This window comes from Phacochoerus africanus, chromosome 3, assembly GCF_016906955.1.
Source record: "Phacochoerus africanus isolate WHEZ1 chromosome 3, ROS_Pafr_v1, whole genome shotgun sequence".
Lineage (NCBI taxonomy): Eukaryota > Metazoa > Chordata > Mammalia > Artiodactyla > Suidae > Phacochoerus > Phacochoerus africanus.
In genome coordinates this window covers 6,114,439-6,130,498 of record NC_062546.1, presented here as the reverse complement: position 1 = coordinate 6,130,498, position 16,060 = coordinate 6,114,439, and the positions used below count along the sequence as shown (strand labels likewise).

The 16,060-nt window shown below is 48.6% G+C and overlaps 1 protein-coding gene across 1 annotated transcript in view; it reads left to right on the top strand.

Annotated features, from left to right (window-relative positions):
* Window positions 1-16,060, top strand: part of CASS4 (Cas scaffold protein family member 4) — a 39,716-nt gene that overhangs the window by 11,922 nt on the left and 11,734 nt on the right. Inside the window, exon 2 of the mRNA XM_047770813.1 lies at window positions 11,031-11,444. Within this exon, the coding sequence (XP_047626769.1) occupies window positions 11,031-11,444 (414 nt within the window). The remainder of the gene's footprint in view (window positions 1-11,030; window positions 11,445-16,060) is intronic.

Genomic DNA, 16,060 nt, shown 5'->3' with positions numbered 1-16,060 from the left:
GCTGGGGAATTCCCTGGTGGCACAGTGGGTTAAGGATCTAGCATTGTCACTGCTGTGGCTTGGGTTGCTGCTGTGCCAGTTCTGTCCCCAGCCTGGGAACTTCTGCATGCCACAGACATGGCCAAGGAAAAAAAAAAAAAAAAAAGGGAATTGACCTGTACCAGTGAACATGGACTGAAAGCATATTTTCCTTTAAAATCCCAGATCTCTAAGTTTTCCTGGTCTTTAGTTCTCCCGGCCAGAGAAAGAACCCCAACAGCTTATATCATCTCCCAGAAAGTTACTGTACTCATAAAAGAATACATGGAGGCATGCCATCTACAGTTTCATATCTTTCTTTTTAAAATGAAAATACTGTATTTAAGAGATTATTCCATTTCATCTCGTATAAACTCCACCTCATTCTTTTTAATGGCTGTATAGTATTCCATTATACAACCGTGTCATTATGTATGGGTAATTACATTGAAGCCATTTTCTGATTCTTGTTACAGAATCAATCCTGATACTCTAACCATACAACTCACCCCACTGACTGTGAATGTTTTTATCAGCTTACCATCCCTCTCTCTAGAGGTGTACCACGGCCTTCTGTCTTTCATCAAAACACACGTGCCATCTTGCAATGGAGATGGTGCTAAAAGGACAGACTCCAGGGCCAAAACTGCCTCTGTCAATCTGGGTTCTATTCCTTGCTGTCTGAGCAACCCTACGCTACACACCCACCCTCTCTGTGCCTAAGCTTTCTCCCCTCTTCCATGGGTATTAGTAATAGTGCCTGCTTCATGGGCTCGTGACTATCCAGTGAGGTAGTAAGTGCTAATTACTAATCTCAGTGCCTGGCACAGAGTTAAAAAGCCCTGAGCCATCCTTATTGGCTGAATAGCAAACCACATGAACATGACTTAATATGCACTAGAAAGATGAGCGTGGATTTCCTCTTTGAGTAATTAAAGGAACTGGATATGAGCTGAGACACATGGCGTGTAAGAAGTCTGCCTTGTTGTGTGGGGTTTGCAAAGTGGGGAGCCTTCCCAGACGGTCTTTGCTGTGACCCCTTAAAAGCATGCCGACCCCCCTCTCGTCTCTGTGGAGGTGGCCTTGCAGAGTGTTCAGCTTTGTCACCCATCAACTCTCACAACAGAAGTGTCACGAGAGCACTTTGTTTCTTCCTCGGGGGTGTCCTCCTTCCTCTGTCTGTCTTCCCTTTTTTGGAGAATGTGGGTGGGAAAAATGGAGGTCGTGTGGGGATTTTTCCTAGGCTCTTGGAAACTTTTCTTTCTCTTTCTCTCTCTCTCTCTCTCTCTCTCTCTCTCTCTCTCTCTCTCTCTCTCTCTCTCTCTCTCTCACATGATGTGCTTTAAAATATGATAGAAACATCCACAAGTCAACAGCTTCATTCGCACTGCTTTGATCTTTCTAAGCCTATCTGCATATTTACATAACGCAAAATATTTCCAAGTGCATTGAAGGGGAAGCCAGTTGTCTTTAAAGATGATCAAAGACCTTTCTCCATTCTGCATGTACTCGGCATCTGGGCTCAGCAGCCTCGTAAAGACATAGGACCTCAAAGTCAAAGTTCCTACATCCAGGGAGAGGCTCCATGAACTCCAGGGATTCCCATTTCCCATACATCAAAGGATCTGAAATATTTAAAATGTATACATTTTTGGAAACTTGTGCCTTTTGCATAACTTCTCTCTCTCATGGCCTCAGACAGGAAGTATAAACCATTCTATCACCTTCCCCCAAAACTAAGAATTCTTGGAAGTCAGTGATGGAATCTGTGAGAAGGATGTTAAAATGCTAAACATGGACGCTTTCCAAAGAAAGGATTTTAGTAGAAGAAAAATGCCCATCTTGTTAATGAGTTTCCATGACGCTGTACAGAGCGGGGGCCCAGCGACCACCGGCTGCTCAGGGCTCCTTCTGCGTTTCTGATCTCTATCTCTTCCTGCTGGGGAGACTTATTTATCTACTACTTCCTGCTGTGAGCTGGTGACCTCATCGTGTGATCTGCCTTCCCAAGGAAATGATGATTTTCTAGCTACGTTGATGGAAACCATCTCAGAAGCTCTCTTCTCCTATCGCCTGGCCACTAATACTTTCATTTTAGGGGTCTGGGGGCGGGGGGGAGCCCTTGTGAAAGATAAAGTGAGGAGGCAGCAGGACTGGGCTGTGATGCTGATCTGCCTTTTGTGAAGGGAAAGAGGGGACCAGGCAGGAGAGGGTAGAGAGAGCCTCAGACTACAAGCAGTTCACACAGTCCTGGACATAACACAGTGAGAGGCTTCAAAACAGAATGCCCTTTGGAGGAGTCCTGCCTTGGGCAGAAATGCTCCAGCCCCCTGCCTGTTAACTTCCAATTTGCAAAGGAAACCAGCGTGGAGCCTTGAAGACCCCACAGCAGAGAACTTTATTGGGTCCAAGTAGTTATTTTCTTATGTCTCTCTAAGCACGCCACAGGCTCCACCACTCCCAAATGTCTGACACCTGGCCAGCTTCTCTTACATATACTTCTTGCCCATCTCCTGTGATCATCTGAGTTTTCTGTTCCTGCCTAGCGATATCCTTAAGTCAGCTCCTTCCCAGGTTACATGCACCTTGACTTTAGCAGATCAGAGGGGGGAAATTGACTTAGACTTGGAGAGGCTGTGTGGTGAATTGACAACGGCAGGCTTCAGAGTCAGACAAGCTCGAGTGCGAATCCCCACTCTACTGCCCGCTGCAGTGACCTTAAAGCAGAAAGGCAGGCTGGGCACTTGGAGAGCCAGTGTGGGGACAGTCACTGAAGAGCTGCGCCCTCACTCCCGGTCTGCAGGGGGGATGACCATCCTGGCGATGGGAATGATGGAGGAGCCCAAGACAAGCTTCCGCAGGTGGCATTCCACGGGCTCAACTCCTCTGCTTCTGCTTAGAACTGTAGCTGCTGGCTCTTTATGTCCCTGCAGAAGACCAAGTGTGGGGACCAAATCTCTCTGCATCTTTCTTCCCCTGGGCCACGCCGCATCCCTCCTCCTTTCCCTGGCAGTTACCATCCTGCCCTTCTTAGAAGACTCACCCGAAATTGCGCACGATCCCTCACCAATCCTCCCTCCAGCTGCCCTCCAGCCGACCTCCCCCCCCCCCGCCCCCAGCCACCGGCGTCTCCACCTGGACTGGACAACTGGCTTTGATGAGCCTCTCCAGCTTGACACGGGCTCCGCCACATCCCCTTTCCGCCCGGCATTCAGATAAACATCAACCAATATGGAAATCAAGCCCCAGATTTTTGCCTACGCCTCTCTAGACAGCCTGGTCATCTTTCAGTTCCTCTAACTCCCCACGCACTTCACACACACACACACACACACACACACACACACACATGTTCACTCCCTCCCTCCTGCCCACACTCACCCACTGCTCTTGCTCACCACTAACCTCCACTCGCCCCCAGATTGCAGCCTCCACAGCCCTTTGTCGGGGAACTTTCCCTGTGCCCCGATCCATCACCGCTTGCCAAGTGCACTTGTAATGCTTCCCAACTTTCAGTATTTTCCTCTCCCTGGCAGTTACCATCCTGCCCTCCCAGAAACACTGGGAAGTCCCGTCGTGGCACAGCGGAAACGAATCTGACAAGGAACCGTGAGGTTGAGGGTTCAATCCCTGGCCTCGCTCAGTGGGTTAAGGATCTGGCATTGCCGTGAGCTCTGGTGTAGGTCGCAGATGCAGCTCAGATCTGGCGTTGCTGTGGCTGTGGTGTAGGCTGGCAGCTGTAGCTCCAATTAGACCCTTAGCCTGGGAACCTCGGTATGCCACAAGTGGGGCCCTAAAAAGCAAAAAAGAAAGAAAGAAATGCTGTATTTATTCTGATTTGATTGGAGTGTGTCTCCTCTACTAGAACGTACACTGGCAAGAGATCAGGAGCTGTTTTGTTCGCTGCTGTATCTCCAACACAGTACCTGCATATCATGGTGCTTAAGACAATCTTGATGAATGAATGAATGAAACTAGCTAATTACTCCCATGGCTCATTGCTGATTCAATTGCTTTTTATTTTTTGGTTTTTCTTGCTTTCTTTTTGTCATACCCACAGCATGCCAAAGTTCCTGAGCCAGGGATCAAACCCACGCCACAGAAATGACCCAAGCCATAGGAGTGATGATGCTAGACCCTCAGCCCCCTAGGCCACCAGGGAACGCCCTTGTTTTATTTTTATAACATTATTATTATTTTTTGTCACCTTAGTTTCAGGTATACGGCGTAGTGATTTAGTTATACATATATTATACATCTATATATTCCTTTTTTTTTCAGCTTCTTTTCCCTTATAGATTATTACAAAATATATGGTTCCCTGTGCTGCGGGTCCTTGTGGGTTATCTATTTCACGTGTAGCCAATTGAGTTTAGGTTAGGACCTTGCATCTGGCCGTTGTGTGAAGGTCTCCCTGGAAAGGGAATCTCTTATTCTTTACCTTTATTTCCCTAAGCTCCTGTCCCTTCTTCCTTCGATGCTTATTCATCCTCCTTTCGCATCTCCCAGCTATTGTACGAAAATGGGCATTTGCAGGAAATGCTCTTTTTGAAAACTGGTGAAGAAGATTTCTCCCACTGCACCTAAAATCGAACTGCCTTTGTGCCCAAAGAGAATAAAAATATAAGCATATATCCTCCTTCCGCTCTTTAGTACCTACACAAATGTTCCCACAGTAACACCCTGTTAAAAAGTCACTTGGGGCGTTCCTGTTGTGGCTCAGTGGGTTAAGAACCCGACTAGTATCCATGAGGATGCAGGTTCTATCCCCAGCCTCGCTCAATGGGTTAAGGATCCGGTGTTGCCACAAGCTGCATGTAGGTCGCAGACGTGGCTCAGATCTGGTGTGGCTGTGGCTGTGGTGTAGGCTGGCAGCCCCAGCTCTGATTAGACCCCTAGCCTGGGAACTTCCATCTGCTGCAGGTGGAACCCTAAAAAAAATAATAATAATAACATGGGCATGGTCTCAGCAACACTCATAGTTCGCAGGGCTGTCGGTCACTTCCATCTGTTGTCTCTAAGGCGTTCAGCACAGGGCCAGGGACAGAGGTGCCTGATGCGTGTTTGTTGTGGCTGCTCTTTCTGGTTCTCCACACCCTGCCAGCCAGCCTGTCCTTAGAAGCCTGGCTTGCCCCAATTGGATCCTTTCTTTTTTGCGTGATTTTTTTGTTTTGGTTTTGGTTTTGGTCTTTTGCCTTTTTAGGGCTGCACCCACGGCACATGAAAGGGGTCGAATTGGAGCTACAGCTGCCGGCCTGCGCCACAGCCGCAGCAACTCAGGATCCGAGCCGCATCTTTGACCTACACCAGAGCTCACGGCAACACAGGCTCCTTAACCCATTGAGCAAGGCCAGGGGTCAAACCCACGTCCTCGTGGATGCTAGTTGGGTTTGTTAACCACTGAGCCATGATGGGAACTCCTGGATCCTTTCTTGAACATGCCCAGAGGGTCACCCTCTCGGAGTCCCGCCTGCGCAGGTCAGGGACAGTCTCCGCGGGAGATCTGAAGGAGGAGCAGTCAGTTATGCCAAGATCTGGTGGAAGAGTGTTCTGGGCAGAGGACTAGCCAGGGCAAAGGTCCTGAGGCGGAAGCAAGCTCAGCGCATCAGAGAAAAGTCAGAAAGCAGTGCTGCTGGAGAGAAATTAACACGAGGAGCTAGGAGGCCGATCAGCTAGGGAGGTTAGATTTTATTCTCAGTGTGGTTGCAAGCGAATGGGTGTTTTAAAACAGGAGACCCACAGTCTGATTTGTGTGTATAAAATATTCTGGCAACTGTCTGGAGAATGATTTATAATTATTATTATTATTAATTATCATTATTATAAATAATTATAATAATAATTATAAGGGGAAGGATGCAGTAATGGATGTGAGAACGCTTAGAGTCCATGTGACCTTGGGCAAGTCATTTGATCTCTCTGTCCTTCAGTGTCCTTGTAAAATGGGACTAAGAAAACCCACCTCATGGAAGTTCCCATGTGTTGCAGTGGGTTAAGGATCTGGGATTGCCACAGCTGTGGCGTAGGTTGCAACAGCAGTGTGGGTTCGATCCCTGGCCCAGGAACGTCCACATGCCGTGGGTATGGCCAAGAAAGAAAGAAAACCTACCTTGGAGGCATCTGAGACTTAAATGAGATAATGGCTTCAGTGCACCCAACAAATAATAGGTCCCCATTCAGTAAAGTCTGCTGTTCCCAAGCTTTCTCACATGTATTGAATTCTTTTATAACACAAATCTCAAAGGTCATTGTTATTAAACCTCTGAGATATGGGTGGATTGCAGGAGATGGCCCTGGACCATTCTGAGGGGAATCGTGTTATCACAACATATTTGGAGTTTTCCTTTGCTGAGACTTCACATCCTTTAGGACGTAGGCTGCTGCTCTGACAGCTGCAGGCTCTAAGTGCAGAGTAAACTGTCTTGGGGTGAGATTGTCGCCGTCCATCTTGGACAGCGGTGGGTGCCCCCCAGGGTGGAGGGTAACAGCATCCCCGTCTTTCAGGATAGGCAGCCCCACCAGCTAAGCTGATGCCAATCTGGACACTTCCAAGCAGCTGCCATAGAAGCAGCTGCCCTGTGAACACACACACCGCGTAGTTTCTAGACAAAGGCAAGCACATCTCGGACGATGGGCTTTTTCTTTCAGGCTGTGTTAGATGTCTTTCATGGGAATCGTGGTGAGGGGTTGGAGAGTGTGTTTTGGTTTCCGTTTTCTTCCCAGTGTGGACAAAGTGTCATTTTTCAAAAAGGTAACTTCGTGACTCGGATGAATATAAAATGAACTCATGTCAAAGACTTTGTTAAACTAATTCGTGAAGGTCCAACCAACAAGAGGATAAACCATAACTTTTCAGGTTATCTTTTCTAACTGAAGAGAAGTTTCTGGGCTTCCTTAGCTGGAAAAAAATCCCTAGAGTAGCAAGTCACTGTACTAGATCTAGACCTCTAATCATGCCCTCCATGCGATTCGCAAACTCTGTTCCTTCTGAAGGCTTCATCTCCGCTGAGTTCTCCAAGCTGAGTGCCTACATTCATGAAACCTGCTCACAGCACATTGAAGTGACAGTGCTTGAGCGGGCAGACTAGTAGGTCTTGAGATCCATCTTCTGGACCTCACCAGCATCTTTTTTTTTTTTTTTTTTTGGCTGCACCCATGGCATGCGGAGGTTCCCAGGCCAGGGATTGCACCTGTGCTACAGCAGCGACAATGCCAGGTTCTTAACCTGCTGAGCCACCAGGGAACTCCTCAAGGGTCATTCTTACTGGAGGCCATCTAAAAAGGTGGCCAGAGAGCTTCCTTTTAAATCCTTCTCGCGACAGAAATAAGAGCTCTCATCGTGGTGTTGTGTGTCTCTCTACCTTCCAAAAACGTGGACAGGACAGAGGGCATCGCATTACTCATCCTTATCCATCCATTAACTCACCAGGTAGCCAGTGAGCACCTGCTGGGTGCTAGACTCTGGGAAGGCAAGGGGAGCAGGACAGCGTGGCCCCTGCTCTGCTGGAGCAGGTGCTTTGCAGGGAGACAGATGCCAAATACGTGATCTCCCACTTAGTGAATTAAATACAAATGTCCTAAGTCCTGGCGTGGACGGGTGCTGAGCAACGTATCGGGGGGGACTAGCTTAGCCAGGCCTCCTTTTCCAAGGCAGGGATGTTCAGATGAGTCTGGAAGCATGAGAGGGATTTCACAGGGTGCAAGGCTGATGATTGTTTTGAGTCGAGGGAAGAGCATGCGCGAAAGACTCGGGGACCCCAAACGGGTGGCGCGCATGCGTGGTAAGGAAGCGATGCCTGAAGGCGGGAGCAGGAGCCCACGGCGCCTGGACGTTTGGCAGAGATGGAGCTTCATCCAAAGGATGTTGGGAGCTGCCGAAGGGTCGCAGAGTGGGAAATAACACGGCCCAAACCCGTGCTCCTGAAAACTCCAGCCCAGGAGCAGTGCTGGTGAACGCTCGGTAAAGCTTGGCTGCATTTGTGAAGGAGCACGCGCTGACCAAGGGGATGCTTCTCCGGATCCCCGACTCCTAAAACGACTCAACCTCCGAGAAGTGAGACTCCATACCGTCCGTTCCCGCTGAGGGTCTCTGGTTCACTGTGGACGAGAGGGGCAAGCCCTTCAGGTGGCAGGGGCCTCAGCAGGCCTGTGCCTGTAACTTTTAAGATCGTTTTCTTTCTTTAGAAAATGAATGAACGGTGGCGATGTCCTAAGGAGGTGACACTCTTCCCGAACGGCAAGTTATCCACTCATCTGGGCGTGGCCGAGAGCGTGTTAAAAAAACATTTTCCATTTTCCTGGCAAAGATTTTGGAACGAAACGTGCCATCCAGCAGAGATAATGGGCAGGGTAGGTGAGGGCGCAAAGGAAAAGGCCCTTTCATTCAAGGCTCGCGGCCAGTGGGCGTGGAAGTGAGTCAGGGCTGGCTGGAGGGCTGTGATGAGCACGGAAGAAGAGCCGTGGTGGTTGCTACCCTGCCAGCTCCCCTCCCTAGAAATGGATCTCTGGAAATAAGTGGGGCGGGGGGTGCGGCTGGTTGTCTGAGAAAACTGTCATTTCAGCATTGTAATCCCTCTGAACTGGAATTGGCTAAAATGTCCCCAAATCAGGAAGGACAGGTTATGGGTCATTCATACAGTGCAAAAGCATTCTGCTAGTTAAAAGGGTAATGAGGAAACCTGTCTCAGGACAGAGGAAGATGTTCACATCTGTTTTAAAAACAGATTTTAGGAGTTCCCGTCATGGCTCAGTGATTAACGCATCCGACTAGGAACCATGAGGTTGTGGGTTCGATCCCTGGCCTCGCTCAGTGGGTTAAGGATCTGGCGTTGCCGTGAGCTGTGGTGTAGGACGCAGACGTGGCTCGGATCCCAAGTTGCTGTGGCTCTGGCGTAGGCCAGCAGCTACAGCTCCGATTCAACCCCTAGCCTGGGAACCTCCATGTGCCGAGGGAGTGGCCCAAGGACAAAAAAACAAATGAAAAACAGATTTTAAAAACTTAAAGTGGGGGAAAAAGAAGCAGATTATAAAACTATCTATTGTGGGACTGCATTGCATTTTTTTCATTGCTCCATGAATTTTATTACATTTATAGTTGTACAACAATCATCACAACCAAATTTTATACCATTTCCATCCCAAAGCCTCAGTGTACATTTTAAAATATAACTGTGACTCTAGGTGTGTGTGTGACTAAGAAAAGATCCCAAAAGACACGAGCCTAAGGACTCACAGTGGTGACCTGTGCTTGGTGGCACTGTAGGCATTTTTGGTGGTTTCTGTTTCCTTGTGTCGTGTCCTGTCCTTGAGGAACTTGTACCGCGTGCGCAGCCAGGAAGAAGGCTTCGTGTGCAAACGGCATGTGCGCGATCTCCTAGGAGGCTCTCAGCTGCTCTAGACTCTGTGGGGATGGCCAGTGCCCGGCCGCCTGCGTGCAGGATCGCCTTCCGCTGCAGCGTCTCAGACAGACAGGCAGTGTTTCCCCAGATCCACACCGACCTGCCTGTGGGTTTAAGACGGTGTTTCACAGCAGCTGGCCATCCAATCCCAGTGTTGTGACAGAAAAAAAGATTATGCAAAACAAGCATCAATTGTCAACAAATGTAATGGGAGTGCTGGTCATTTTTGCTTTCTTTATAAACTGTGTGTCCTAGGAACGAGTTGGGATAAAAAATATGATGAACTAAATTTAATTTTTTAAAAAGTCACCTGCAACCAACTCAGAGACGTGGAGAACAGACTTGTGGTTGCCGAGGGAGGGGGTGAACTGGAAGCTGGGGGTGAAAAGATGCAAACGATTACGTTCAGAAGGGACAAGCAATGCAGTTGTGCTGTAGAGCACAGGGAGCTCTAGCCAATCTCCTAAAACAGACCATGGTGGAAAATAATACATATATTATAAAAGAAGGTATATATATATATATATATATATATAACTAAGTCACTTTGCTGCACAGCAGAAATTGGCACAGTTGATTGTAAAACAACCATAATTTTAAAAAAAGAAAGAAAAAATAAAAAAGCAACTGAAATGGAATCATTACCTCTGAATGGTGGGATGATGGGTGCTTTTCACTGTCTTCTTTTTGCTTCTCTATTTCCTAATTTTCCCTGTGACTAATATGCATTGATATAATAAGGGAGGGACAAAGGCGATTACTTTGAAACCCCCAGAAACAAATAGTTCATTTATTTGCAGCAGAAACTTCCAGTACGAAGGGGCTTTAGGGAAGGAACACGGGTCTGAGAATCAGGAGATTGCCTGTGTTTGGGTCCTGGCTGTGTAGACGAATCACTCACCCCCTGTGTCCTTGTTTTGTTGCATGTGGATAGATGAACATCGAAAGGGCTTCTGCTCTGTCCTGGGGCCGAGCCTGATGCTGGGGCGAGAGCAGAAAGCTGGGGGATTTCTGGTCCCAGAAGTCATGGGACTTAATCCCAGTTAAGAGAAAAACAGCAACAACCAGACACAGAGCGGTCGAATGGTGTTGACAGTTAACAGCCCAGCCTTACTGAGCACTCACCAAATGCCAGTTCAGTGAGCTTCCTATACATACTGACCCATTTAACTCTCACCATAACTCTGTGAAGTAGATAGTACTTTTATTCCCATTGTACAGATAAGAACACTAAGGCCCCCAAAGAGAGTAGTTAATTTACTCAAGGGCATGGCTGGAAATTCACAGAGCGGGGACTTCACCCCGACTCGGTGCTAGGCTGCGTTCAATTATGTAACTAGGAGGGTCGTCGTCGTTGCTATAAATTAGATCAGAGCCATGAGAGCATATTGGGGAGATTGGACCTGGTCTCCCCGTGCAGGTGAGACTTCCCGGGGGATGTGACGTTTCACCTGAGAGCCCCACCCCCACCAAAGAAATCAGGCCGACAGCGGGGACAAGGGCCTTTGGGGTCAAGGAAATGAGGTAAAAGAGCAGCCGGGTTCTAAGCCAGCGACATCACTGCAGGGTCATTGGCAGCCGCAATAACCGTAATCTCTTCCTCCCCTGCCCCAGACGCTCCTGGCCCGGGCGCTTTATGACAACCACCCTGACTGCTCCGACGAGCTGGCTTTCTGCAGAGGAGACATCCTGACCATTCTGGAACAGGACGTGCCGGAAAGCGAGGGCTGGTGGACGTGTCTGCTCCACGGGAGGCAAGGCCTGGCCCCTGCCAACCGCCTCCAGATCCTCGAGGAGGCCCCCGCAGACGGGCCCTGTCCCCCTTTCTTCAGTGGCCTGGAAGAGGCTCCCGGCCGCTCCCAGGAGAACTACGAGGTGCCCAGCCCCCCGACGCCAGGCCCCGTGTATGAGCAGATGAAGAGCTGGGTGGAGGGGCCCCCGCCTCCCACGGTCCAGATCTACGAGTTCCCTGACCCACCCACCTGCGCCAGGATCGTCTGTGAAAAGACCCTGAGCTTTCCCAAACAGGTAAGCTGTTTGCAGGTGGAAGAATCAGCTCAAGGGCACGCCACGCCCTGGGGCTTAACTCCCCCTGAGTCACAGGGTCCACCAGGAGACCAGGCGCAAGGGGGGAACCAGATGGTTGGGGGGATGGGGTGAGCTTGTGTTTGGCCCCAGTTTGGGTTGCATTTAACACATGTGGCACCTCCCAGCTCTCCAGGACGCTCATATTTGGCAGGAAACTGAGTGTTCAAGGTGAGGGTTCCCATGGTGGCGCCGTGGAAACGAATCTGACTAGTATCCATGAGGATGCAGGTTCGGTCCCTGGCCTCACTCAGTGGGCTAAGGATCCGGCGTTGCTGTGAGCTGTGGTGTAGGACACAGACGCGGCTCAGATCTGGCGTTGCTGTGGCTGCGGTGCAGGCCGGCAACTGCAGCTCTGATTCAACCCCTAGCCTGGGAACCTCCATATGCCGAAGGTGCAGCCCTAAAAAAAAAAAAAAAAAAAAAGTTCAGGGTGCTGTTTTTCTAAAAGGTGATCATTTGGATACTTTAGAGATTTAAAAGAGATTTTGTTGAAATGTATTTTTTATTTTATTTTTAAAAATGTTGTTAGAGTATATTTGCTTGACAGTGCTGTGCCAGTTTCTGCTGTGCAGCAAAGTGAATCAGTCACGCATATGTACACATTCTCTTTTATATTCTTTTCCATCATGGTCTGTCCCAGGAGATTGGATAGAGTCCCCTGTGCTGCAATAGGACCTTGTTGTTTATTCTTTCTAAATGTAATAGTTTGCATCTACCAACCCCAGACTCCCCGTCCATCCCATTCCCTCCCCCACTCCCCCTTGGCAGCCACAAGTCTGTAGTCTATGTCTTGTGTGTCTGTTTCTGTTCTGTAGGTAAGTTCTTCTGTGCCATATTTTAGATTCCACATATAAGTGATATCATATGGTATTTGTCTTTCTCTTTCTGACTTACCTCGCTTCACATGAGAAGCTCTAGTTGCATCCACGTTGCTGTGAACGGCATGATTGCATTCTTTCATGGCTGAGTAGTATTCCACTGTGTATGTGTACCACATCTTCTTAATCCATTCCTCTGTCAATGAACATTGAGGTTGTTCCCATGTCTTGGCTATTGTGAATGGTGCTGCTATCTTTTTGAATTATAATTTTGTCCATATATGTGCCCAGGAGTGGGGTTGCTGGGTCATGTAGTAGTTCTATATTTAGGTTTCTGAGGAATCTCAATACTGTTTTCCATAGAGGCTGAACCAGCTTACATTCCCACCAACAGTGCAGGAGGGTTCCCGTTTCTCCACACCCTCTCCAGCATTTGTTATTTGCAGAGTAGTTAATGATGGCCATTCTGACGGAGTGAGGTGGTACCAGGGTGGTCTTTGTTTGCATAAGAAGGAACACTAAATGGCCAGTGGTGAATGGGGGGGGGTTGCATTTCCATGGTTTCAAAGGCAAGAAATCACTCATCAGATTTGAAATATGTGTTATTTTCAACCCAGAAACTTTGCTTCCACAAATGCTGCAGAAATACACAAGAAGGCAAAAATACATCTGGATGAGGAGGCCATGGCCTTTATAGCAGTAATTGTTCTAGGGAGAAATCCAAGATACCTAAACAGGTATTCATGGAGGATTGGTTACATAAATCTTGGCATGGCCCTGCCATGAACTACTACGCAGTTGTGAAAAAAAGATGAAGCAGTTCTATGCAGTATTTATCAGGTGGGAGAGAGAGCCATTTAAATCAAAACCAACCAAACAAAAACAAAAAAAAAATGATCTGTGTGCGTATGTGTGCATGTGTGCACACTTAAAAGATCATGTACCAACAGTGATTAGCCTAAGGAAGTGGAATAGGTTTCAGAGAAAGTGAAAGAAGCCATTGAGCAGGGGCCTTTATTTTTTTCATTCCTGTGTCCCCAGCATCTAGGACCATGCCTGGCCTGGGATGGGTACTTGATAAATATCTGATGAACAAAGAGGTTAGAAGTTGATTTGTGTGTTATATAGAGCATTTACTGCAGCTGTAATTTTAAAAAATAACAGTTAAAACAAAGCAGAGGAAAAGAAGCAGACAGTCAATGCAGAATGGAACTTTTTTTTTTTTAAAGAAAGAAAGGCATTAAAAGAAGAGAAAAATAATGTACTGTTTTCCCCCAAGCCCTGGCCTTCACGAGGTGTTAAGAATGCAGAACAGATTTGCATTCAGTCTCTGCGGGCATTTTCTGCCATCACACACTTTGCTTTCAGCTCAGATGACACATCCCACCGGGCCACACTTCTGGACAGAGGTCCTGGTGAGGTCTGTGTCCAGGAAAGACCACATCCCCTGATGTATGTGCTGGATACACACAGACACACACACACAATGTCCCACTTACCTCGCAGGCCTCTTCCACACCAGCTTCCAGCACCTTCTTCAAACAGGAAGGCTTTGGTTCCTTGAAAGATAAGGCATACTTCAGATTTCCCGCCTCCCTGGGCTGCCAGCCAGAGAGGCAGTTGTTACACAGAACAGCTGCCACTCTTTGGGCCCTGGCCCCCAACGCCAGAAGGAAGCCAGCCGTGAGCTGGACCCCAAGACCCTTTTCTGGAACAGCTGGCCCACATCGGGGGCCTGGTACCCTCAGCTGTCATCTGAGCAGCTCACCCAGAGCAGGGCCTCGGGTGCTGGCTCCTCCAGCCTAAAAAGAGGCCTTGGCTGAAGCTAATTTGAGTTTCTTTTCGAAGCCACTAAAGAAAACAAAACCAAAAAAAAAAAAAACAAACCACCATTTTCCCCTCCCCCTTAAAGGACAGCAGGTGCCGTGTCCGCTGTTCACCAGGGATGCTGAGCCCTCAGCACAGTGCCAGGCTCCCACCAGGGGCTCCCTAAACCACAGCGGGATGAAAGAATGAGCAGGTCCTGCGCTCGACTTCATGACGACGGCCTCAGAGTCGGCTTCTAACCCGACGCTGATGTAAAGGAGAGATGAGTTTACTGTCCTAACGCCGGGGAGGGCCAGGGCATCAGCTCTAAGATTCGTCCTTGAGCTGAAGCATGGCACCTTCACGGGTGCAGGCTGTGGCCATGCACCAGAAACCACAGCTACCCAAGGGGAATTCAGAAGCCAGGGGCCCCTCGCCGCTCCAGAAGCTTCTTGAGATGGCCCCAGTAAAACACCTGGGGGACTTTCCTGCCCTTTATTCCTACCTCCACGGCTGCCCTGTCTATATTTGTATCCCCCCTTTTTCATTGCCTTCTCTGTGCTCAAAGGTCATTTAGAGCAGGAGATGGCATCTGTGGCTTAGAAATCAGGAGCCCAGGTTCACCTGGCTTCTGGGGCAGCCACGGCCCTGCGGGGTGATTCAAACATCACCACATCGCCCCCCACCCCCCCCTTATGCCTCTTTCTTGCTCTGTAATAAGAGAAGGCTGGGCCCCATCACTTTGAAGTTCACCCCAAGTTGTGTCTTTGGGTGATTCTGAATACCTTTGCTTCTCCCTCTACTGCAAGATGGAAGGAGCTGTGGAGTTCCCACTGTGGCACAGCCGATGGCTCAGGTCACTGCGGGGGCGAGGGTTCAATCTCTGGCTCCATATGCCGTGAGGGCAGCCATTTAAAAAAAAAGAAGGAAGGAGCTAGAAGAAATGCAAGATGATAATCAGTTAAGAATCTTCTGGTGCTCGGAAAAGGCAGATGTCTTCTCCCCTTTCCAGTTCTTCGGCTTGGCCCATGGCCTGGGGGGCCCATTTCAAAGATTCCCTTTATACCCGGGTTGACTATCTCTAGATTCAGCTTGACCAGAAACTCAAAAACCAAGAAGGTGGAAATGTGTCACTTCTCTCAAGTTGTCCCCATATTAGAGAGATATAGAGACCTCTTAGAGTAGAGCAACCCTTTAATTTACAAATAAGGAAACTGGTACCCAGGGAGGTGCACTGGCCCATCCAGCATCAGAATACCAGCAACGAAGGTTCTTTGTTGTGCCCGTGTCTCTCTACCCCCCTGGGCTGCCAGACCCAAGGCAGAGCGTTTGACATGCCCTTGATCTTATTTCCCTGGCTCTGTGGCCGAGCCGTCTGTTAACTTTTTTAAAAATCTTTTTCTATTATTGTTAAAATATAGTTGATTTACAGTGTTGTGCCAGTTTCTGCTTATAGCAGAGTGATTCAGTCATGTGTGTGTGTGTGTGTGTGTATAATGTTCCTTTTTTTTTTTTCTGCGTTTTAGGACCACACCTGTGGCATATGGAGGTTCCCAGGCTTGGAGTCAAATCGGAGCTCTAGCTGCTGGGCTACGCCACAGCCACAGCAGCACAGGATCCAAGCCATGTCTTCAAGCTACACCACAGCTTGCAGCAATGCCAGATCCTTAACCCCCGAGCAAGGCCCGGGATCGAACCTGCATCCTCATGGATGCTAGTCAGATTCATTAACCACTGAGCCACAGCGGGAACTCGTGTTCTGTGTTTTATGTTGTTTTCCATCATGGACTGTCCCAGGAGATTGGATATAGTTCCCTGTGATGTATGGTAGGACCTTATTATAATCTATCCATTCTAAATGTAATAGTTTGCATCTATTAACCCCAAACTCCTAGGCTATCCCACTGCCTCCCCCCTCCCCCTTGGCAACCA